The sequence below is a fragment of the Onychostruthus taczanowskii genome, unplaced genomic scaffold, assembly GCF_017590055.1.
Source record: "Onychostruthus taczanowskii isolate IOZ18803 unplaced genomic scaffold, ASM1759005v1 scaffold32, whole genome shotgun sequence".
Taxonomy (NCBI): domain Eukaryota; kingdom Metazoa; phylum Chordata; class Aves; order Passeriformes; family Passeridae; genus Onychostruthus; species Onychostruthus taczanowskii.
In genome coordinates, this window is record NW_024500572.1 from 2,511,063 (window position 1) to 2,535,253 (window position 24,191).

At 49.5% G+C, this 24,191-nt stretch overlaps 1 protein-coding gene across 10 annotated transcripts in view; it reads left to right on the forward strand.

The window, feature by feature from the left end:
* Positions 1 to 24,191, forward strand: part of PITPNM2 (phosphatidylinositol transfer protein membrane associated 2) — a 123,315-nt gene that overhangs the window by 94,851 nt on the left and 4,273 nt on the right. For 2 of the 10 annotated variants that reach the window (XM_041410444.1, XM_041410443.1), the window contains 15 exons: positions 67 to 256; positions 1,277 to 1,396; positions 1,714 to 1,925; positions 5,962 to 6,137; positions 6,499 to 6,669; positions 8,602 to 8,751; positions 13,670 to 13,834; positions 15,641 to 15,844; positions 17,551 to 17,699; positions 20,321 to 20,437; positions 21,077 to 21,193; positions 21,502 to 21,650; positions 22,291 to 22,440; positions 22,518 to 22,701; positions 23,919 to 24,047. In XM_041410444.1, the coding sequence (XP_041266378.1) occupies positions 67 to 256; positions 1,277 to 1,396; positions 1,714 to 1,925; positions 5,962 to 6,137; positions 6,499 to 6,669; positions 8,602 to 8,751; positions 13,670 to 13,834; positions 15,641 to 15,844; positions 17,551 to 17,699; positions 20,321 to 20,437; positions 21,077 to 21,193; positions 21,502 to 21,650; positions 22,291 to 22,440; positions 22,518 to 22,701; positions 23,919 to 24,047 (2,383 nt within the window). Of the gene's footprint in view, positions 1 to 66; positions 257 to 1,276; positions 1,397 to 1,713; positions 1,926 to 5,961; positions 6,138 to 6,498; positions 6,670 to 8,601; positions 8,752 to 13,669; positions 13,835 to 15,640; positions 15,845 to 17,550; positions 17,700 to 20,320; positions 20,438 to 21,076; positions 21,194 to 21,501; positions 21,651 to 22,290; positions 22,441 to 22,517; positions 22,702 to 23,918; positions 24,048 to 24,191 lie in introns of those variants that run through there. The other 8 variants (XM_041410446.1, XM_041410445.1, XM_041410449.1 and 5 more) reach the window with 8 other exon arrangements.

Consider the following 24,191-nt stretch of genomic DNA (forward strand, 5'->3'; position numbering starts at 1 on the left):
CAACACTTGACTGTACTGCCTGCAAGTTGTTTTCCCCTTATTCCCACTGTCTCTTGCCTTCTGCAGCCTCAGCCCATACAGTTATGACGAGGGCTGCCTGTCCAACAGCCAGGATCACATTCCCCTCGCCGCGCTGCCCCTGCTCGCCACGTCCTCCCCGCAGTACCAGGAAGCCGTGGCCACTGTCATTGTCAGAGCCAACCAGGCCTACAGTGAGTTCATCAAATCCCAGGAGGGCACCTCCTTCAATGGCCAGGTGAGCCAGGGGCTGCTCAGGCCACAGCCAGAGGAAGAACAAGGGAAGCAATTTCCTTCTGAAACTCTCTTTGCCATAAATCTCTCAGGAGGGATGGAAATGTGACAGTGCTGGGCTGCAATAAGGAAATGCTGTGCTTTCCATTCCTTTCTTTCTGAGAGGGAGAGATTATTACTTGTGCTCTGTCCTGAACCTTTGGGATTTGAAGCAAAGCCTGAGTTTGTGTTCAGAAATGAAGCTCCAAAGCTGTGAAGTTAATCAGGTTTCAGTGTGACACAACTTGCCTGAGCAGGAATGTTGCCTTTGTTACTAAACATGGTCTCGTCCCCATTGCAAACCAAGGCTGTTTAAGCATTCCTGGCTTTAAAGGACCTTCAGCAGCTCATGCTGGAGCTGTCACACCCATGGGTTTATTTTTTGAGGCTGTGTAGCTACTGCACCTCATAAAGAACATAACTGAGCCTCACACCTCTGAGCAAAGTGACTCCCCAGCCCCACAAGGGCAGAGACATTAGAGGAGCTGTGACACTGCACTGCTGTCGTGTGGTTTATTCACTCTGAGCTTCTTCCCAGCCAGCCCTCTCCTGCCCAGGGATTTTGGTGCTTTTCTGTGCCTGTCTGCTCCTACCCTTGGAGGCAGAACACTGTTACCCCTCGGGATGCAAATGGGCAGAAGCTTCCCTGAGGTAGCACAGGCAGCTGGCAAGGGGATCCAGCTTGGTTTCTGCAGTTAGCACCAGGATCAGGGCTCTGTGTTGCTGTCCTGTTGCTCCACATGGCTGGTGGGGACAGCCAGGACAGCTGAGCTGTGTGAGAGAATGGGAGTCTGCAGGCAGTGATGGATTTCACTGGCTGAGCAGTTTTACTGATGAAGGCACTGGGCATCCTGTCACTCCAGCTTGTCCAGCTGTAATCCAGCTCTCTGTATAACTTAGTTCTGAACTGAAGTCAAGGGGCTTCTTTTTTTAATTTCCTTTTTATTCTTCCTCCCTGTCCTCCCCTGCTTGTTTCCTGTCTCAGGTCTGCTTGGTAGGGGACTGTGTTGGAGGGATCCTGGGATTTGATGCCTTATGCTACAGCAACCAGACCGTGTCTGAGAGCCAGAACAGCAGTCGGCGAGGGAGCGTGGTGAGTGTCCAGGTAATGCTGGCTCCCAGCTCCTCCACAGAGCCTGGTTTGAGTAAGGATCTCCTGAAACAGCAAAGACTCTGTTCATTATCAGTGGCAGATGTCTCTTAAGGTGCATATGGGTGTCAGTTTGGGTGTGTTTGCTCTAAACAGGGATGTTTCACCCTCTGGTGTGAAGCATCACCCACACTTTAGGGAGTGTTTGGGCCTGAGATTCTGTACTGGCCTCAACTGGATCTTGGGGTAAATGGGGAAAGGAGGAGAGGAGGGAGGTGTTACCATGTGGGTGTATTCTTAATTCAGCTAAATCCATACGTTTCACATCCCAGGATACCGACCTTCTGTCTCCTGGGATAACAGTGAACAACAGCCACTGTTCCAGTGGCTCTAATCTGGAAGCCAGCAGACACCTCAGCAGGAGCAACATTGATATTCCTCGTAGCAATGGAGAAGATCCAAAGAAGCAGCTGCCACGAAAAAGGAGTGATTCATCCACCTATGAGCTGGACACGATAAAGCAGCATCAAGCCTTTCTTTCAAGGTAAGATGTAAGATTTAAGATTTGGAAGGAACAGATCCAGCAGTGTCCTGGAGCTGAGGGTGGTGTATCTGTGGAACCTGAGTGTTGCTTTGTCACTCTGTGATAAGCAAGGTGTAGGAAAACAATTTAGATTAGAGGGTTATCGATTTCAGTGTGTTATATATGCAAAAAAAAAATTAACAGCTTTTGCTGAGTGGCACTGAGAGAATCCAGCTTCTCTACTGCATCAGTGGTTGCAATGGCAAGAAGCCCTTTGAGCTGTTGTGTCACAGCCAAGGGAGCTGCTGCTCTGCTGTGCTCCAAGTGTGGGATGGAGGTCAGAAAGCAAATGGAGAAATCGTGTAAGGGAACTTGGCGAAGCAGAGCTGGGAACCCAGCGTTGTATTCATTTTAAAGCATCTCTAAAACCTGATTTTGAGCTATTCTGTCCCCTGCCAAGGCTGCTTCCTTGCACCAAGGACATGTTTCAGGTTTGTTACTCATTGTTGAAGCCCCCAATATCACATTTTTAAGCTTTTTCAAATGGGCATTCAGAAATGTGTCTGTTAGCATAACCCATGGAATTTTCACAGCAGTCTGCCCATGACCACTGGTCATCAGGGATTATTTCTATAAATCCAGAGGATTTTTCTGACTGAATCTTCTTCTTCAGCCTCTGAAACTGGACAGCCCAGAGCTTTTTCTCCTGCAGGCCTGGAGGAACTGTAGTAAATATGCTCTTAATCCCTCTTCTCTCATGTCCCAGGAACTGGGGAGCAGTGACCCCCACAGCAAACCCCATTACCTGCTTTGCTGCTGCATCCAAGGCTGTTCCTTTTGCCTTGTGCTGAAGGCTTCTCCTGCATTTCTCCCCCTCCATCACTACTTGGAGTCATTGTTTTAGCACAGGGATTTGTGTTGTCCTGCCATGTCAGGGCCCTTTGGTAAATGGTTTATGGGAGAGAGAAGGTATCAAAGTGAATGTTGTTGGTGCACAGAGATAGGATATTCAGAAAGACAGCTGCATTTGCAAAATCCCCAGTGAGGTTCTTGGCTATTTCCAGCAGGTTAATAAAAGGCAATCAGGCTCTTGTTCTTGCCTCCTCAAAACAGTCTCCTGTATTACAGGGAAAATATGAGTTGTGCAAAAATGTGCTGATTTTCCTCCTTGTTATTGACCTCAGGGGCACAGACTCAGTTAAGAAAATCAGGCTGGCATCTTATGCATTTTTGCACCTATTTTAGAGTAAGTGCTGGGCCTGATGTGGATAATGGATTGCTCATTTTGTTGTTCCAAATAGCTTTGTGCTGGTCCTTCGTGTTCCATCTCTGAAGGGCTCTGCCTGCACCCAACATGCAGCACTTGTAACTCCCTGGCAAGAGCTGTTGGGATTCAGTGGGGTGACAGATTGGTACATCTTCTTAAGAGTTTTATGTCTTTTTAAACCTCCCTTTAGACCTTGAGCTAAAAATTAGTCTCTTCCCAGAACTCAAAACCAGGATTCCCTCAGGGAAAGAGGCAGGTTGAAGCTGAGGTAGGAGCTGTCTCTGCATGTCTCTCACTCAGCTTTGTGGTGCAGGGGAGGCTGGGGAGCAGGGATTCACTTCATCCCTGGTACAGGGGAGGCTGGGGAGAAGGGATTCACCTCATCTGTGGTGCAGAGGAGGCTGGGGAGCAGGGATTCACCTCATCTGTGGTGCAAGAGAGGCTGGGGAGCAGGGATTCACCTCATCTATGGTGCAGAGGAGGCTGGGGAGCAGGGTTTCACTCATCCCTAGTGCAGAGGAGGCTGGGGAGCAGGGATCCACTTGTCCCCTCCTGCATGTCAGCAGGACATTGCTCCTATCCCTGGACCTTGTTCTCCCAGCCAGTACCAGCAGAAAGCCCACTGGCCTCTGCCATCAAGGAATGATTTTTCCCATGCAAAAACCAAGCCCTGGTGTGACGTGGCTTTGAGCAGGAGGTTGGCAGAACAGAGCCAAGTTTTCCTCCAGGGCTCGGCAGACGGGCAGCCTGGCACACAGGGACCTTTCTGTCCGTGCCCACTGCAGATTTCATCCTGTGCCAAAGACACTCATTTTTATTCATGTATCAGACCTACCCACTTCTCTGGGATAATGCCCAGCAAGCCAGAGCAGCATCTGGAGATTACAATCACACGTTTATTTTTAAATTCAGTCCTTCTGCACAACTACATTATTTCTGGCTGTGCCGTACTTGTATTATTGTAAATGAGTTGATTTGCTTCTGAAATCCATAAGCTCTTGTTTAATTAATGCACACAGTACATCTGCTGCTCTTTAAAGGGAGAACAGGGCACTGCAGGTTGCTTGGAGCATGACAGATCCAGAGTTCCCCTTGGCTCTCATTTCTTTTGATTGCTGAAAAGGCGATACCAAGTTCCCGGCAGAAGGAGTGAAGACGCCCAAATTGCTCCGTGCTGTGCCTGCTCTGCTTCTTTCCTTCCCCAGGAAGAGATGCTGTGGGAAGCTGTGTGGAATACACCAAACAGCCCCTGCACCCATCCTGCCGTGGGGATAGCTTTTCCTCTGGAGCCTTTGTTGGAATCCCATCGCTGTCACCCTGCCTGCAGCAAAACCCAGCGTGTTCTAAATGACTTTGCATTCCTCACACACAGCAAACTCACTGCGTTGCATCTTGTTAGCTAAAGCAATAGTAGCTCCACCAAAGGTGGCTTGTTCTCAGAGCTGTTTCAGGGCTGTGCAGCCTCGTTTGCATCACAGAAACAGGAACAGGCTCGTTTGAGCTGTCACTGCTGTAACCTCCCGTTCCTGCCGCTTTTGACACTGCTGTTTTGACTCCCCGTGATGTGTGTGTGTGTCTGGCATAAGTAACTTATCATTCCCTGGCTGGGAGCTGGGAGAGCAGAGCCGTGCATGTGCGTGTGTGCAGCTCCAGAGGGAACACAGCACAGCAGGAGCAGGAGGAGGTTCAGCATCCTCTGGGAACGGCGTTCAGCACTGGAGCTGTCACTGGGATTATTCCTTATTTGCCATGGCAGGAAAGCAAAGTCTACCTGAAAGCCAGTTTTCTTCCCCAAAAGTGTGAGCATCTGCAGCTGCTCCCGGGTGGTGGCTGTGTCTGAGGGGTCTGTGAGCTACTGCTCTGTGCTGAGGGTGGTGGAACAGCCCTGTTTTGGGACCACAGCAGTGCTGGGCTGTCACTGTCCTCAGAAGGTAGCTGTGATGAGCCAGAGCTGTTGCACATGAGGATGTGACAAGTACTGGTCACCACCACAGAGCTGGCCAGCAGACTGTTGGATCTGCATCATTCCCAACTCCAGGCCTGTAAACCCTTTATCCAACCCATCTCTTATGATATCCATTTCTCCTACATGATTTATAGAACCTGTTCTGATGCTTTTTTAAGTGTTTGCAAACACCCTCTTAAGGAACTGCTGGTACTGTCTTCAACTCTCTGCTTCTAAATATAATGAGATAACCCACTACAGCTGCCACTGGAATCTGCACAACCTGGAGAGCAAAAGAATATGCAGCTTTGTGCTTTCGGGTGGGAACAGAAGCATCTCAGAATGCCTTTTGTGAACCAGGTTATCAGTGTTACACATCTGTCATTCCACTTGCCCAGATTTAGACTGCAAAGAAGCAACTCTCCCTAATGTGGGGGTGGATTTCCAGGATTTTCACTTAAGCAATCCTGCTTCTTCTTCTTCAGTGTCCAAGGAAAATGTGAATTTAAATCTCTGTGTTAAACCTGTGCATTGCCCAGCCTGCAGAAGACAGAGGTGGAATTTTGCAAACAGATTTGACACCTGAGAGAGGGAGCAAAAGCTGGACATGTTCTATGATTCAAAGAAAAAAGATTTTGAGGAGATGGTGTGTAAATGAAATCACCTGAAGCTTGGATTTGTACATTTAAATGATGCCAGTGCAGTGGGGTCACTGTGGGTTGATTAGCACAGTTCCTTCACTGAAGAGATAGAAATGATATCCACTGTCAATCAGTAACCCAGCCTTTAATTATGAAAACACAGTGACAATATAATTCAGACTTTATTTTCTGTTTTTGTCCCAGTTTACATTCTAGTGTCCTGAGAAACGACCCCACATCCAGGCGATCCAGCAGCTCCACGATGCTGGATGGAGGAAATATTGGGAAATTTGACTTTGAGATCACAGACTTCTTCCTCTTTGGGTCTCCCCTGGGCCTGGTGCTTGCGCTGCGGAAAACTGTAATTCCAGCTCTTGACAGTAAGTCCTGGTGCAAACTGCTCCCTTGGTGGGTGGTGTGACACCTCCTGCTGCACTTGCAGGAGTCTGGTGAAACCCAAACATTTCTGTGTCGTGTTTATTGCTCCGTAAAGAAGCAGATCTCCCTGTGCTCTATGCACCACCGATTATCCCATTTCCAAACAGGAAAAGCACTGGGCAATTCTTGAGTCTGTAAACATTGTAATAAATAGTTTCAGTTGAATAAACTAGGAGATGAGAGAGATGATAAATCTTTTGCAATTTTATAACCTGACAGTTGTCCTTTTTAGAGACAAATATCTACAGCATTCTAACAAGCAATATTTTGATACTTGAGGGGTTTTTTTCTTTGTCTTTTTAGTCTTTCAGCTCAGACCAGCATGTCAGCAGGTCTATAACCTGTTCCACCCTGCAGACCCATCTGCTTCACGCCTCGAGCCTCTTTTGGAGAGGAAGTTTTACCTTTTGCCCCCCTTCAATATTCCCCGGTACCAGAGGTTCCCGCTGGGCGATGGCAACTCTGCTGTTCTGGGTGAGTCCCTCTGGGTCCACAGCAGCTGTTAAAGGGTTACAAATTACATGTTACATGAAGTTATCAACACAACTGGAAATGGTGACAAGGAGAACTGGCCCTGTAGCATTAGCTTGTTCCTGATTTATCAGAAAAGGAATTTTCTTGCAGTGAAGTCAGTGCCTCGTGTCCTGTGTGCCCTCTGTTTGTCACACAAGGGCCTCCAGCTGCTGAGGGTCCTGAGGTGGTGACCTCTCTGTAAAGGCTTCTGTTTTACACCCAGACTGGTGCTTGTGATTGAGAGTGAATGAAACACAACTGAGTTGGCAGAATTTAGGACTTGTAGGACCAAAGAAGACTGGAGGGAGTAGAGTCTACAGTGAGATGATGAGATGATTTATTTGTTTGGATCCCATTTGTCTAATACTTGAATCATGCAGGACTAAATGAAAACTGTATAACTAGAGCTGGATAATTCTGGTGATCCTCTGCATAATTTTAAAGTTGAAAATCCAAAGAAGTGACCTTCTATATGTATCAGTGTCTTCAAGTATTGTAATTGCTCAGTATAGAGGTCTGATTTGTTAGATGGGCACAAACTAAACCCCATGTTTAATGAAGTGAATAAAATGCTTTCTGCAGGCCCCACTCACTTGTCAAATTTAGCCAAGATCTTGCTGCAACACTTTTTAAAAATGGATCCACCCACAACTGCATTTGTACCCAGGCCAGTTACAACAGCTCAGGGAATCTATAGCAACTTGAAGAGCAATTTGCTTTTTGGGTGTATTCTAGGTATCAGCTGCAAGGGGCTTATTACAAAAAAAAAAAAAAAACATGCAGCTAAACATCTTACCTTCTTTTTCTTAAATACATTCCAGAGCCCCTGTTCTCACTGAACCCAGAGGCAGAGTCCCCATTGACGCTAAACCTGTGTCCTGGTTATCATTCTGTACAGCAGCAGGAACACTAGAGCCTCCCTGGACCTCTGAGTTGGCTGTGTTTGGAGAGACACTTGCTATGCAGTGAAGTTAAACAGCAATTAGCTCCCCTATGAGAAGGGCAGAGTGATGGCAAAACCTCCAGGTCTGAGCCGTGTTATTTTAAGAGATACTGCTCTGCCTTCATGAATAAAACTGACAAAAACCAGTTTTAAATTATCTTTTTCCTGTAAGACAAAGCCTCTTCATTTGCTTATCAGAAAGTAGCAGGCAATTCCTTTCCATTAGAGTCCATGTTGTGATGGACACATTACCCAGACATGATTCACCAAGCTGCTCCTGAAGTTAGTGTTCACTGGAGGGCACTCCAGAAAAGTTAATTGCTGCCATAATGAAGCTGTATGTTTTGCTGATCACATAAAATTCAGGTGCTCAGTTATAATTGGTTTTGTACAAAACCTTGTGTAACGCTGCTTGTGCACATCTCCTCGTGCAGGTAGCTTTTTTGGAAGTCCACAATTCAGAAAGCCTCTCAGGCTGTTTTTTTCCCCCATTTTCCCATCTGTACTAAATGCTGGTCCCTGTTTCATTTCAGTTAACTTGCAGAGTAAAATCAAACTCACATCCCTGCTTACTCCTGTGCTTTGTACTGTGTAGGCTGTGAGTCTGATTCTTCCCTTATAGCATATTTTTTTCCACTTGTAGTAAAAAAGATTTCTCTGGATCTGCTGTGTATTTATGGATTTGGCTTAGAAGGGGGTGAAGATGCCTCCCTTTTGTTGTGGAAATGCCATCGTTGTGTTCTCCTCTGCTCCCAGTTAATCTCTGATGTTGGTCTGTTTGGAAATCACCCGTTTTGTTTCTTTTACTCTATTTGAAGGTTGTCTGTTCATTGAAGACTCATAATTAAGTGCTGGGGTGTAACTGTTTGTATGTTTAACACTTTGTGGCCGCATGTCTGTTGTTCTTTGTCCTTCTGTTATGTTTTTTTTTTTTCCCCATCTGCTTCTAGTTGAGACAATCCAGAACAATCCCATCCTCCTCATGGAAAGTAGCCCTCTGGGTGCTCTCCAGCACCAGGACAGCTTCATGGAAACAAGTATCCCCGTTCCCGTACTGAATTGGCAAGATGTTTCCAATAAAAGTGCTGGTTGTGCTGAGTGTGTGTAATCTACACTTTTGTATTGTCTGTGGTGTTGGGTTCTTGGGGTCCTTTTTTGGAGATCACACTGTTGCCTCCTGGAGTTGAAACCTTCGTGCTGTGCCTCAGGCTGTGCCACACAAAATCACCACTGGGGATCACACCTGGCTCTGGGAGAGCCACTGTGGAAAAAGGGCTTGGGGTTATAAACTCTGTCCCGTTCTGGTGTTGGTGCTGGAGGGAGCTGCTGCCATGCACGGACTGGTTTGCTCTGTGCTGCTGGGCAGAGCCTTTGGCAGAGACAGTCTCACTGGCCCTGCTCGTGTGGTGCTCACCAAGGGCAGGGTGCCTTGGGAAAGGGTGTCCTGCACTCTGCAGCTCCCCAGCCACGAATCACCATGCCCAGAAGTCCCTTTGATGTCCATGTCACACCAGATTTTGTCCCTTTGACTGTTTGCTGTTTGGACACTCGTGGCTCTGCTGAGCACAGCACTGAGGCTTTCAGATCCCAGGGTGGCTCTGCGTGTTGGTTATTTAAATTAATTTCTTGTCTCCCGCCTTAAAAGCAAAGTCTGATGCATTTGTTTTGCCTTATTTTCCATCATCAATGCTGCATGGCCTCATTTATTCTGATTGTGGCTGGTGCTACATCTGCAATTTTGATGAGATTTGCCTTTGTTTTGGTTTTTTTCTTTCCCACGTGTCTCACTTGCCCATTCTCGTTCCTTGCTCAGTGTTTTGCATTGAGAGCTGGGTTCTGCTGCCCTGTTTGTCTTTAACAAGCTGACCCTCACTGTCCCTGAGCAGTTTGGGCTCTTATGTGGTCATACAGGATGGCAATATCACTGACTTTTCCCAGGGGTCTCTCCTCTGTCTCCTGGAGGTGGAGAGGATTTTTAGGTGTGCAGTTGTTGCCTGTGCTGTGGGGTTTGTGGTAAAGCAGAGGGAGAGGATCTGGTACTATCAATTAACCACTTTGGAGGTCCCTGCTGAAATGCCATTTCCCTGGGAGCTCATGCTGCCTGTGGTCAGGACAGAGCCTGTAGAAGCATCCCTTGCCCATGCCCAATTAGATGGTCTTTAAGGTCCCTTCCAACCCCCAAACCATTATAGGATTCTACGATTTTCTGCTTTTTACATTGTGAGTCAAGACCACAATGTGTCCAAGCAGTTCTTGATGTGAGTGTAGCAAGTGCTGAATCCCAATTCAGCCACTGGACTGAAGGAAATTTCCAAAATCACCAGAACTTGTGGACAGCAGAAATCTGTTGCTCTTGGTGTCAGGGTAGTGACTGCAGAGTGCCCAGCACTGACCTCCAGTGTGAACAGGGCCTGGCCTATGCTGAGCAGCTTGCCTGACTTTTCTGTGGTTTTTAATGTTTTTATTGATCTGTACATATTTTTTGATGGCTTTCAGTATTTCCTGCTTTGGTGCAATAGCTCAGTCTCCAAATAGCACATACCAAATCTGTCTTTCAGATACCCCAAGGACTTACCTGAGAGGATGGCTCAGGGCTGTTCCCTTATAAGAACATTGATAATTGAGTCCAAAAGTGAAAGAGCACGTCACCAAAATGAATATTAAAGATTCTTAGGTAGGCCAAAACAAAATAAGTGATTTGGCTTCCCATGTCCACTCCCCTGGAAGTGCAGTTAAACCTTGGGCCATGGCATGGGTTGTGCCATGTGGCTCCAGCAGCAGCAGGTGCTTTGCTGGGAGGGTGCTCAGGACACTGCTCCAGCCAGGCTCCTCTTCCTCTCTGTGGTCCAGTGGCCCTGAGTCATCCCTGAGTCACAGGACAAAGTGCAGTAAACAGGGACACCTCTGTCCTCACCGAGTGACAGAGGAACAGCTGATCTTGATAAAGGTCTTGCTGCTGCTGGACCTTCTGGCTTGACTCTGGGCTTGCCTGGAGAACCTCCCTGTGGCTGCCAAGACCTGAGCTGTGCTGGACCTCCCTGTGGCTGCCAGGACCTGGGCTTCACTCTGGGCTTGCCTGGAGAACCTCCCTGTGGCTGCCATGACCTGAGCTGTGGCTGGGGATGAACCTCTGGGTGCAGGAGGCTTCCCATGGCTCCTGTTAGGAACACCTGGCTGCAGGTGCTGGGGTCTGTCTGTGCCAGCATGGCAGTGCCTGTGACATCCCACCCTGGTCACCACACTCCTCAAGAAAGCCCCTTTGGTTTCAGAACTGCTGCTCAAGAGACATGATGCAGAGAATACACAAATTCAGAAATGTGTTGTTAGCTTTGTGGGTTTTTTCTGCGAGTCAGGTCTCAGGATTTTCTTTGGAAGTTGCTATCACTGCAGCTTTGGTGTGGAGGAAGCTTTTCTGAGTGGGTTGTAATGCATAAAACAGGTTTTTCTCCACATTTCCCACCCTGCCTTTTCCTGGCCTTCGTTTTTCTCAGAAACTGCCCTTTCTCAGGGACAGAGAGTGAGTGACTTGCGGAAAGGGAGAAGCACAAGAGCACCTGAGTGGGCAGGAGCAGGGGAGCACTGCCATCAGTGGCACCTTGTCCCCTGCAGAGCAGACCCCTGCCACCAACGCAGGCAGTGCTGAACTGAACTGTTCAACAATGCTGAAACACCTCAGGCTGTCACAGGAGTGGGAATTGTTCCTCTGGTGACACCAGGATGGGGCTGGAAGGGCTGCTGAGGTTGGGTGCTTTTGCTGCACACTCATTATATTCCAAAATCCGTGGTCAGCCCAGGAAAACATTGGCTAAAAAAGAGCAGGTTCAAAATCTCACTGTTTCTTCCTTAATTCACTTTCTGGGTTCTGAAAAAGGAGCTGAAGTTCAGGCAGAGCCAAGTGAAGATGGGCTAATGGAGTCAAAGCTGTGACCACCCCAGGCAGAACATGTTGGGCCCAGCCTTTTCTCCTGTAGCACTCTTGAACTGGTCTTCCTAATTTCAAGCCACAGGTGCTTTAGGATAAAGCAGAGGAAGAAGTTCAGGTTTCTCTGGTGGTGAAACCTGAATCTGGCGTTTTTCCTGACAGACAAAGCCAAACCTCTCCTTGCATCTGAGGAGGTTCAGGGAAGGTGGTGATCATCACCTGTTTGGTGACACAAGAGCAGGAGCACAGGAGCATCTCATAGGCAAGAGAATGGAGAGGGAGGGGTGATCAGAGAAGAGAGGGTTGTTCCAGGTCTCCCAGCAAAGGGAATGAGACCCTTCACCCTTGAGACCTTTGTGGGGTTCAGTACAGCTCCTGTTTTCCACTTGGATTGCCTCTTCTTGCTCATGCTGGTGTTTTGTGCAGTCAGAAAACAGCACTGGACCGGCTGGGTTGTGGATCCTGGTCACAGCCTTGACAGCCAGCAGCTCAAGGCAAGGTGGAAAGAGGGGGAAAGTGCTGAGAAGGGGATGCTGCTGAGGGCCTTTCAGGCACAACGTGGGCTGTGTGTGCAGCTCATCATCAGGTCAGGCTCCCGCTAAGGCTCAGATCTCACAGTCCACAAAGCTTTTACACAGAGCAGCTTGTGGCCTGATTTTCCCTGCAGAGAACAGAACTCTTTTACTGACACTTAGCCACACATTTTCTGCTTCATACATTCCCTCTCCCTCGGCTGCAGCAGGATTTGTGTGGGCACAGACGCTGCTGCTGCAAACTCAGGGATTGGAGGGAGAAAATCAGTAGCCCCAAGCAAAAAAAGATTGATATTAAAATAAACCAATTGCTAAAACAACACCCCGTGTCAGCCGTGTGCCAGGATTAAATCCCAGGATTAAATCCAGGGATAACTAAACAGGCTGGAATAGGTGGAGGGTGTTGATGTGTGGGAGTAATGTGCTCACATTCCTTGTGATATCTCCTGCCTGATACCTGGGAATAAATTCAGGTGCTGCTCCTCAAGTGCAGCAGAGATGGGCAACCTTAAACCCATAATGAATTGCTTTGCTTTTGCATGTTAGTGCCACGCTGGTGCTGCCTGCTGTGAGCACCTGGTGTTGGCATTACCAACCTCTGCCCTGCAGGATTAAGATATCCCACTTAATTGGACCTCATAGCACCCTCAGAGGGGTGGGTGCTCTCAGCACTGTTCAGAGACAAAACTCAAATGCAGAGATTTTAATGTGGCTTTCAGCATCTCTCGTTTTGCCACTCCTGAGTGTTTGAGGTCCTTTTCCCTCTCATCTATATGTAAGGTCCATGTGAGCATGATTTTAAACCCTCCTTTCTGTATTTATGTACTGAGGGGTTCGGCCTAACTTGGTAAACCTCAGGTTGGGATTTAAAAATCCAGACCTGCGTGTTGTACCAAAAAAGCTCTGTTTTCATAGAGCCTGAGTGCTCCTTGGTCTGCTGACTCTGATGGGAGATACAAGTGCTCAGCACCAGACTCCCTTCAGTTGCCCTTTATCCAGATTTATGAGTGTTGGCTGTGTCCTTCAGCAGTAAAATACAAGTCCAAATTTAGTCCCTGCCAGGCATGAAGATGTTTTCTTGATTTTTGCTTTTTAATAATGCTTCTATCTTGGAGAGATTCATTTAAATTTAAATATCTCAAGAAAACAAATACCTCTTTGTAAGGTTGTTTTTTGTTGTTTTTCTTACCTTGGTTATCTTGTCTCGATGTGAATGTATAAAATAGTGTATATTCACATCTGTATGTATGACACATGCTTGTTACTGCCGCTTGAACAAGTCTGCCTGGGTTTTTCTTTGGATCTGGTTTTTGAGCTACTTACTTTGCTTCTCTCAATCAAAGGCTGCTCCTCCAGCCACATGTCTCTGCCTGCTGTGCTATTTGCTTTCTTTTCTAACCAGAGCTCCAATGAAATGTGGGGTGTTTCTGTTTCATTCCAATCAGCTCTGAAAGGTTTTTGCACCTACCAGCTTTGTTTGCCTCCTTCCTTCCCCCCGAGTTCATCTTGCCCAGCCTCTGTCTGTTGGTCTAATATTTTGATTTCCCTGTTTCAACTTTGTAGCAGATGTTGTTCAGTCTCATGGTGCCGTCTTCATGGAAAACGCGTCCCTGTCCACCCCCATTTCAGCCCCTCAGTTCAGGGGCTTCCGGAGAGCCAGTGAGATCAGCATTGCCAGCCAGGTCTCAGGAATGGCAGACAGTTACACTGCTTCCAACATAGCCAACAGTAAGTGTTGCACCCCTCCGAGGCTCTGCTCTGCTCCGGGCTGAGCAGCTTCTGTCCGTCCGTCTGTCCGGGGGGTGCTTCCCATTCATGACCAAAAGCTTGGAATTATTCTGGTTCTGCCACGCTCAGTGCCCTGTGTTAGCACATCCCCTGCAAGAACAGGGGATGTGTTTGATGACCACGGCTGTGTTGCGCACGTTGGACCTTGCTGGTGATGAATTGTTAAAGAAAAGATAATAACTGTGGCTCTGAGCACCGTTTGGCTGCTGTGTGCGGCGAGGGTTAATCCAGAGGGATGTGTCTGTGCTGCCATGGTAAGTCGTGCAGAACTGCTTGGGATCAGCACTTGAGACCAGATGGGTAATGCAGGATGTGGCTTGATGCAGATCCCTCAAATGTGGCCCGCAAAAGCCGGGATGAGTAAGCCCCTCTGTAACGCTGAAAGGCAAGGACAGGTTGGTTCAGAACAGAACATTTATTAATTTGCATTAAAGATTCAGCTCTTCTGCAGCCTGCAGGGCAGCTCCCAGTCACTTATGACCCATTTCCCAGAGCTGAATGAGGAGTAGAAGGGATTTTTTATTTATTGTTTTTCCCCAAGACCTGTATAACTTCCTAAGTAGTACAGTGGAGAAGAACAGACTTTGTTAAGTGGAGAAGAACAGACTTTGTTAAGTGGAGAAGAACAGACTTTGTTAAGTGGAGAAGAACAGACTTTGTTAATGGCTCAGCCCCTTCTTTGTTTCAGCTCAGGTATGAGATGAACACTGTGTCCTCATGGACCTCTAGTAACTCAGACCAAAAAAAAGGTTGAAAACTCAAAAAAACCCAAAAAAACCCAACAAAACAAAACTTAAAAACCATGCATATGAGGAAATGTTCAGCCCAAACTCTATTCCCAGAAGATCTCAAAAATTTAGAGATGCATTCCTGGCACGAGCTCTGAATTACTCACTCCATCATTAATTGCTGAGGTTAATAATGCTCCCGGAGGCAGGTGTGAGTTGTTGAAGGTCTGTGGGCGCTGCTCAGGGGCTGCTGTAACCTCCTGCCCTGTTTGAGGCAACACTCAGCAGCAGAACTAAAATGCCTTCTCTGACAAATAAGGCATTCTTGCTCGAAGTGTGTCCAAGAGCCGACACCGCACTCCCCACGTGCATCCTTTTACTTGTCCTGACATCCTGCCAAGCACTGCTAAATAGGAATCTGCTTGGGAAGCAGCTCCTGGGGGAGAAGGTGTTTGTTTTGTGCTGCTTTCCCACCCACAGGGAGCTGCTGGGCTGGCACACAGTGGTGGTTCTTGGGGAGGTGTTTGTGCCAGGGTGAAGCCCCGAGGCCGGCGTGTCCCACGGAGAGATCTTTGTCCCGAGCTGCAGCAGGGTTGGGTCACACAAGACTCACCTCTGCTTTCCCCATGCTCTCCCCCCTTGTGCAGCTTCTGCTTTGTGTAATTTATTCCTCCACACAGCCATCCAAGCCTGTTCCTGAGATCAGGGAGGAAGAGTCTTTGACTCCGAGTTTCCCCTGAGCTGCGGCTCTGCCTTTGCTGCTCTTGCTCTCAGCCTCGTTGGTGTGCTGGTAACGTGGAGCCGTGGCACTGAGGGCTGGATGTGATCCCTGCTTATCCCCAGGGAGAGCTGGAGGAAGGTTGGAGGGGCACTGCAAAACCACAGCTCCCTCCCAGGAGCCTCCCTAGGGGTGCAGCTCCCCTGGTACCGTGAGTTTGTGAAGAATGAAATCAGTGTGTGCCATAATAATAAGTGATTTCTGCTTTTTTTTTTTTTTATGTTTTATTTTTCCTTTTAGAAACCAAACACCACTTTTATCATTGTAGGGGGTTTAGCCTTCTGTCCCAACTTGCCCTCCCTCACAAATCCCCTACCCAAACCTCATTCAGGAGGAGTAGGCAGCATAAACACGAAATCCCTGCCAAGGGAAGGAGGCTCAAAGGGCCACGGAGCCGGGCTGCAGGCTGTGCTCTTCGGATACCAGACCTGGACATCAAGACAGGTATTCTGGAGAGATCCACTCCTGTCAGCCTCCTCTCTCATTTGGTAGTCACAGAACTTTACAACAAATCTCTGCGCTTCACTGAGGCACTTGCAGTTTCTGATTGCATCTTAACAAGTATTTCTGTCACTTTGTCCTGAAGATCCATCATAACACCGCTAACAACTTGGCAGGAGCAGGAACTCTTCTGGGCAGAGCTGAGGGGACAACGCTTCTGCCTCCACCGCTGTCTTTTGAGCATGGAAGAGTCAATCCTGTCTGCTTCCTGTAAAGAATCTGAAATTACCCAAGCTGGGGACTTGCATGAGCAATGGAAGTTGGGACATGACCAGGAGCTGTCAGTTTGGAAGGCAGGGAATCAGAAGTGGCTGCGAGGAGGTGCCTGTGAGCTCTGGAAAAGCCACGTTGATCTGTCAAACCTTGCTCCTCCTTCCCATGGCTCTTCAGAAAAGTGGGGACTATGAGGGTGAGGGTGAACTGGCACCTGGCACAGCCAGGGCAGGGCCATGGGGATGTGCTGAATCCCCATCCCTCTGCATTTGCTGTGGTGGGAGCTCTGTGCAGGTCTCTGGAAGGAGCTGGTGGATCCATCTTTTCAGTTTGGCATCTCTGCTCATCACCAGCCAGATTTCCCTTTGCAGAGGGGTGCGTTGGATTGTACCTTAAACCTGGCAGCTTTCCTGGAAGTCCTTAAAAAGGGAACATTGTCACAGAGACAAACCAAGCTTGGAGGAAGCCCTTGTCAAAGCCCCAGCTTGCATCCTGCATGCAAACACAAACAAAATTCTTCTGCTGCTCTCTTGATCTCTGTCTTTTCTTTCCTTGGCTGCTTTTCTGGGCTGGAGTGCACAGGCTTTGAGGACTCCTTGCTGCTGGGAAAGCCCATGGCTTTGGGGTTTGAGGCTTTGGACTGAGACATGCTCATTTCCAGGGCTTGGGGCAGGACGTATGTGTGGGCAGAGCTCAGGGCAGTTGAGGTGTGGGGGTGTCCCGGGGTGAAGGGTGCCTGTCAGACACCTGCCTGCAGTTGTTGGCTCCCAAGAGAGAAACTTGTCTGTTTTGTTTGTATCCCTGCTCCCCACTAAATCCCAGTGTATTTTTCAGTCCTCCATGCAATGAAGTCCCAATACTGCCAGGTACTTGTCTTGTTGTCCAGCACAGAGGCTGTGCCCCTGGGAGGGCTGGGCTGCACATCTCTGTTGCCTGTACCATGGTAGCCCAGGAGGGCAATAAGGATTTGTTGGGGACTGCCAGTCCCGTCATCACGTGCCGTATTCCCTGCCTTGTGGTGCCTTTTAGCATCCTGTGGATTCCAAGTATTCAGTCCTCTTTAGTGTGGCCAATACCTGGATGCAATTCCCTGGTGAAAGCTAAAGGAGTTGGAAGCAGGGCCGGAGACGGGCAGAGAACACCCACCCTTCCTTCCTCCCACAGCTCCAGGGAGATGCACAGGAGCCTTGAGCCCCTTCCCTGGGGTCTGGACTAACAGCCAATTACCCTGTCCTCCAGTGCCTTCCTCTTTGCCTAAACAAGGGAGAGCTCACTGCTGGTGCTGTGTTCCTCCCTTGGTGTGAGCAAACACCGAGCCCGGGGCCGCCCGGGACCAGCCAGGGAGCAGCCTCCTGGCAAGCCTGGAGCGAGGAGCCAGAGCCCTGAAATCCCTTCTGTGAACCCCCTTTGTCTGAAGGAGTGTTTTGTTTCTGTAGTTGCTGCCAAGTGGTGGGGAACCAAGCGGATCGACTACGCCCTGTACTGCCCCGACGCCCTCACGGCTTTCCCGACCGTGGCTCTGCCTCACCTCTTCCACGCCAGCTACTGGGAGTCCACGGACGTTGTGTCCTTCCTGCTCAGACAGGTACAGTCATCCCCTCTCCCTCATCTCCCTGGGGCTGAAAAATGCTTAGGGCTCTTTGTTTTTAACAGTGTGCCTGACGTAAGACTTGTGGATGCATAGAGGTGAAAAAATACCCTTTGCCCCTGCAGATCCATTTTCTTCTCTTTTTTTTTTTATCTCACCTGTGGTGTTGGTGATGCTGCACACATACAAACTTCATGGATATGCTGCCACACCTGCTTGGTTTGGGGCTGTTTGGTTTTTGGGCTCTTACCATCAGAACAGGTTTCAGTTGGGCTCACTGGAGATCCATGGAGAGAGCCCAGGGCAGTTTCCTATCACATCCATAGTGGCAAAGGTCAGTGGCACTTGTTTCTTGAAGTGATCTATGTGCCAGGTCAGATCTCAAGTCTGAAACTGAAACTTCTCAAAGGACAAATAAAACCTGCACCAGATACAATAAAACCAAAGGGGAAGTTTTATATGAATTCAACATGAATTGAGAGGCAGAATGCAGTTCTCCATTTTGCCTTTCTAAGTTATTGTTGTCTCCTCTAGGAACTCATTGGGATTTAGTTCTCATTCCTGCAGCACAAAGCAATTCTAGGGCCAGAAGAATGGGGATAGCTGGTGTCTGGAGTCTGACACCTCAGATTTTATCAATCTATATTTGGTCTAAAACATGTTTTTTCCCTAAAATAAACATTTTCCCTTCAGTTCCTTGGGGATGAGGGGGAGTTATTTGCCTTAAAAAATATGAACTTCCCAGAGAATGACACTTGGAGCATGGAGCTGGAAAAAAACAAAACTCAAAGCAACTCTGTGGTTTGTGTTGCCCACTTTGGCGCCGGGTTTGCTTTGCGTTAGCTCAGCTGTTAAATCCTCCCTGCTCTCCTCCAGCCTCCTCTGCTGCAGCTCTCAGTTATTTATGATTCTGTTGGCAAACTTTCTTTCAGTGTTATCTTCCAAATAGTGTGAGAACCATAAACAGCAGCAGTGGCAGCTGAGCAGTGCTGATAATCCAGTGAGACCCTTCTCTTCCCAGGCTGTGTCCAGGCTCTGCCTGCACACTCCTGGCTTGATGGTCCCACATCCAGCCCAGCCTAACAGGGCAGGAAAGAAGAGAGAGCTCTCATTGTGCACGAGGGGAAACAGTCATGACAGTCTCATACACAAAATCTTCCACTTAGGAAACAGCCAGTTACTCAGATTTCAGCCCAAACCTGGGTCTGTAGCACTGTGTGGTGTTTCAAATCTTGTGGCTTGAGTACCTGCAGGTACCTCTCCATCCATTCTAAACCTGCTGGTGGCTGCCTGGGTAGTCTGGCACCTCCTTGCCCAGTGCCTGTCTCTGTTCACTCCTCTTTGCCTTGAGACCAGGGTTTTTCTCATCTTTTGTCTTCTCGCTGTCCTTCGCCAGCACCACACAACTGCTTCCCCTAATAAGGACTTGTTTCTAATGGCCTTTGAAAGTCATCTCTGGACAAAATGTAAAAAGAAGCTGTTGAATAGTTTTAGTCTCCAAAGATTCAATCTTGTTAAAACAAGCCCAGATAGGATTCAAAATACATTCCTGATTTAAATAATTTTCAGTAAAATTTGTTATTTTGTTTACATTGGATTTCCATGAGCTCCTGCCCCAGCAAGCTCATCCTCCCTGGGGTCCTTTTTCCATTCCCTGGATGAAAACCAGCTTCAGCTCTGCAAAGAGAGCTCGCCCGTGTCAGCCAAGCTCAGCTGGAGAGCTGCTGACCTTACAGAACATGTTCAGGACCTTGTAAAAGAGCCCACATTTAGGAGGCTTCTTAATTTTTTGGTCTCTAAGGACTACTGGCAGTTTTGGAGTTCTATGTGCAGGGTCACCTCCCAATCCTGAAGAGACTTCGAGCTGTCCCCCAGCCTTTGGGTGTTATTCTTCCATTCTAGAATTTAAGAGCAACCTCGGTAGGAGTTAACCCTTCTCTCTCCATGTTCCTGCCTCCCATCCCCATCCGTGCCCTGGTGACAGGCAGGAATTGCCCCACAGAACTGGCTGGTTGGCAGTGATGTCCCACCAGCACAAAGTCCTGGAGTTCTGTCAGCCAGGATGGACAGACAGCCTGGGCTCTGCCTCACATGCAGCCAAGCCAGACCCCTGTGTGCCTCCACAGGGGTCAGATCAGTGAGAAGAGCAAAAGCCATGGGACAAGAGTTGGGAATTTCAGTAGGAATTAGAAATGAGCTGAAGGAACAGCATCTGTCGGCATGCAGCCAGTCAGAGCAGCTGGTGCTGGATCTGCTATGGAATGGGGAAGGTTCCTGTTCCCTTGCAGACCGTGGGAAGGGACTAATGAATCCCTGGAGGAAGGGCAGGTATCTCAGTGCAGAGCTCATCCCGCTGTGTTTGAGTCAGTTTTGTACCTCCTGACAATCCAAAAAGCCTGCATCCCAGCCAGGATGAAGTCAGCACTGGCCACAGGCTTTGCCAGTGCAGAAAAGGCCACTTGTCCTGTCAAACCTGCGAGCTGACAAGCCAAAGGCCCAGCAGCAAACTCAGGGGCCTCTCTCCAGGCACTGCCCTTCCTCACTGCAGGCTCAGGAGATGCAGAACAGCCAGGCAGGAGGAGAGGGCTGATGCCTTGGGGGGATCTGTCCTCCTGCAGGTGATGAGACACGAGAACTCGAGTGTTCTGGAGCTGGATGGGAAGGAGGTGTCTGTCTTCACCCCCTCCAAGCCCCGTGAGAAGTGGCTCCGCAAGAGGACGAACGTGAAGCTCCGGGTAAGGGGGATTTTGGGGCTGCACAAGCTGTTCTGAGGGTGTGGCACAGACAGAGGGTTGTGTTGCATTGCTGGGCTGTTTTAATGGTTATATCCTACCTGGGTGCCTGTAAAAGATGTGTGTCAGCAAGGTCTCCTCTTAGCCTCGAGTCTGTTAAACACAGGAAGCGTTGGCTGTGGGTCAGGGAACGAGTCAGAATGGAACATCTTTCAAAGTCCAGTAATACCAGTTCTCAGCTTAGTAAATGCCCTTTGCTCCCAGTAAAGTTTCCAGTTTCTGAGAGGGCAATTCTGTGCTAGAACTGAAACAGTGTCAGCAGATTTCTCTGGCAGCTGTGTGTATTTCCTCTTAACTCCAAAGTGATAGAGTTAATAGAGAGTATCAGAATTGCACATACAACCTGCCATGGAAATTGGCTCTTCAGCACTCCAGTCCACCCATCAGTTAGGGCACAGAGCCTCACCTCTGCCACAGGTCAAATTCTTTCCCAGAGCTGAGGGTGGAGTGGAGGGGGGGAATGGCACAGAGAAACCCATGCTCCAGTTTGTCCAGTTATATTTGGCATTTCCCTGTGAGGTTATCCATTGCTGCAAACTGCTGTTTATTTTTTATTTCCTTCTCCCCTCTTGCCTCGTGCAGAACGTCACAGCCAACCACAGGATCAACGACACCATTGCTAACGAGGATGGGCCCCAGACCTTAACTGGGAGGTTCATGTATGGTCCATTAGACATGGTCACCCTCACAGGAGAGAAGGTATTGTGTGCTGGGGGGTTGTCACCATGTGGTGACAACTGTGGGACAAAGGTAGCGCTGGTCAGTGCTCCCTTGGTCCCTGCTGGGGTTTGCTGCCCTTGTCTCCTGGCCAGGTTCTCCTGCTCAGACTTGTGGGTGCCTCCCAGCAGGAGCAGCATTTGTCATCTCTGATGTTTGGGTGCTGCCCAGCTCAGATCCGTGAAGTGCAGAGGGTGGGAGCAGCCCCAACCCGCTGCCACCCAAAGGGGCTCAGGTGGGATGTCCCTGTGCTTGTCCTGCTGGGGGTGACGCAGGCTCGCTGTCCCCAGGTGGACATCCACATCATGACCCAGCCACCATCAGGGGAGTGGGTGTACTTTGACACGGAGATCAGCAACAGCAGTGGCAGGATTTCCTACGTGATCCCCGAGGAGCGGCGCCTGGGCATCGGCGTCTACCCCGTCAAGATGGTGGTCAGGTGAGGGGCCTGGGGCTTGCAGGAGGAACCAAGAGGAATTGGATGGCTCTAGAGCATGGTCCCTCCTGTTGTTGGGTGGGTTCAGAGCCTGGTTTGCCAGCAACAGAGGCAAAGCCATTTGTACTCTGCAGCTGTAAGGGGAAAATGAACATTTTATTCTGGCTCCTGCATCACCACCAGCATGGGAATTGAGCTCCTGCTGCAGGAGCAGGTCTTCTGCACCACAGGGCCTCATGGGCATCTGCAAAACTGCACGACTGAGCATATTTTAAAGACCATAAACTTGTCCTTGAGGGACAGGACTTCGTGATGATTCACAGCCCAGGGGCTCCAGCTCAGCTCCACTGCTGGTGTTGGGCTTTGAGAGGGGGAGGAGGGGAGCATCTTCTTGGTGGTCAGCCCGGCAATGTTTTTCTGGGGGTAACTTTTGAGTCTCTGCTGCCAAGGAGTACTAGTCCAGCCCCACTTGAACACAGAGACCCTCACACAGTGCCTGTTCCTGCTCTAACCGAGAGTGGCATCACTGTTGGAGCCTTTGGGTCAGATGTGGGAGCTGCTTTGGGCTCGTGGTGCTCCGCAGGTCCTGGTGATGCCTTCTGGATGCTTTGATGCCTCTAAACACCTGCATCCCTTCCCTCAGGGGTGACCACACGTTTGCTGACAGCTACATCACGGTGCTGCCCAAGGGGACGGAGTTTGTGGTGTTCAGCATCGACGGCTCCTTCGCAGCCAGCGTCTCCATCATGGGCAGCGACCCCAAAGTCCGCGCCGGGGCCGTGGACGTTGTAAGGTCAGGGCAGGGCCTGGGCCAGCTGATCTGACACTGGCCGTGCTCTGCAATCCATTGACTCGTGGCTTTCCTTCCAGGCACTGGCAAGACCTCGGCTACCTCATTATCTATGTCACGGGCCGCCCTGACATGCAGAAGCAGAGGGTGGTGGCGTGGTTAGCACAGCACAACTTCCCCCACGGGATCGTGTCCTTCTGCGACGGGCTGGTCCACGACCCGCTGCGGCACAAGGCCAACTTCCTGAAATCCCTCATCACCGACGTAAGCCTGCCCCTGCTGAAGTAGGATCGTGGCACGGGTTTAGATTGCTCCTCGTCCAGCCACCACTGTCAGCACCAGTCTCTTGGCAGCAATGTGACCTGCAGTGGAAGATTAATCTGTTCATTTTGTTTTCATTCCTTTATTGCTCTACAAAAGTGTCTGTGCTGTTAAATTGTGTTGCCTCTGCTCTGCGCTGCTCCGTTTCATCACTGCTCCTCAAACCCCTAATGGAACAGGGGCAGCAGAGCCTCCCTTCCCCCCACACATGCACTTTTTTCACCTGCTTGGTGGCTTTTTGGCTGCCTGTGGTGGAGGTAGCAGGACTGAGAGGGGATGGAGCTGATACAGAAATAGCTTTACTGGGAGACTCCACAGAGATCTTCCAGGCTTTTGACTCTTGGAAGGTCCTGATTGCTCAGCCCAGAGCCTCAGGGAAGCTCGAGATAGAACAAATTTTTTTGTGTCTGCCAGGTAAAGGAGCTGCCAGTGTCCCAAGCACTTGCTCTGCCTTGATTAGCAGGAAAAGCCTGTCCTTAACTTTCTTAGGCTCCCTTTTTGGTCTGAGTGTCAGTGGAGGGAGCAGCTGGCCCTCAGTTGCTCTGTTGTCCTCCACAAGTTTGGGACCAGGGTCAGAAATTCTTTTTCCATCTCCCTGACCTGTATTTCTGGGCTCAAAGCTGGCCAGTGTGTGGTGGCACCAATGCCCACACTTCCCCTGCCAGCCCCTGCTCCAGCCCACTACAGAAGGGGTTGTCCAGGAGCTGCTCTCTGCTTGGAGTAGAGGCAGAGGTATCCCTGAAAGCAGCAGGTTTTGCTGCCTGTCCCTTCTCCCTCTGCCCAGCAGGTAACAGCAGCTTGGCTGTGGAGGGGAACATTCCTGGCTAATGATTCCTGCACAGGTTTGCAGCTCCTCTCCCCCAGTGACAGCAGGGAAGTGTGCAGCATCCTTGCCCCCTGCAGACCTCAAGGGAAGGCCGTGGATCAGCAAGTGGAGATCTGCTCTTGTATCGCTGTCGCTCCTCTTGTCACGGCCTGTAAACATCCCCAGCTCTGTTAATTAGCACTTCCCTGGGTGGTTCATTATCCAGCTGGGAACTTGCATTAGTTCCAGTGACCTGAGATTCCCACAAATGCTATTGCAAAAGCCAAAGCCCAGCCTGCTGAGCAGCGTGGGGTGCCTGTGTGTTGTGACCCTGTGCTGCTTTCTGTCCCCCCAGCTGCACATGAGGATCCACGCAGCGTACGGATCCACCAAGGACATCTCCGTGTACAGCTCCATCAGCCTCCCGCCCACGCACATCTACATCGTTGGCCGACCCACCAAGAAGCTGCAGAGCCAGTGTCAGGTAGGAGCCAACTTGCCTAAGCCCTGGAGATGCTGCCAAGAGCCTCCCATGGGAGGGAGGTGGGAATTTGGTCATCACAAGTCTGCTGACTGAGCTAGCGTTGGCCAGCAGGGAACTGTCCCAGGGAGCAGGGCCACATAATGG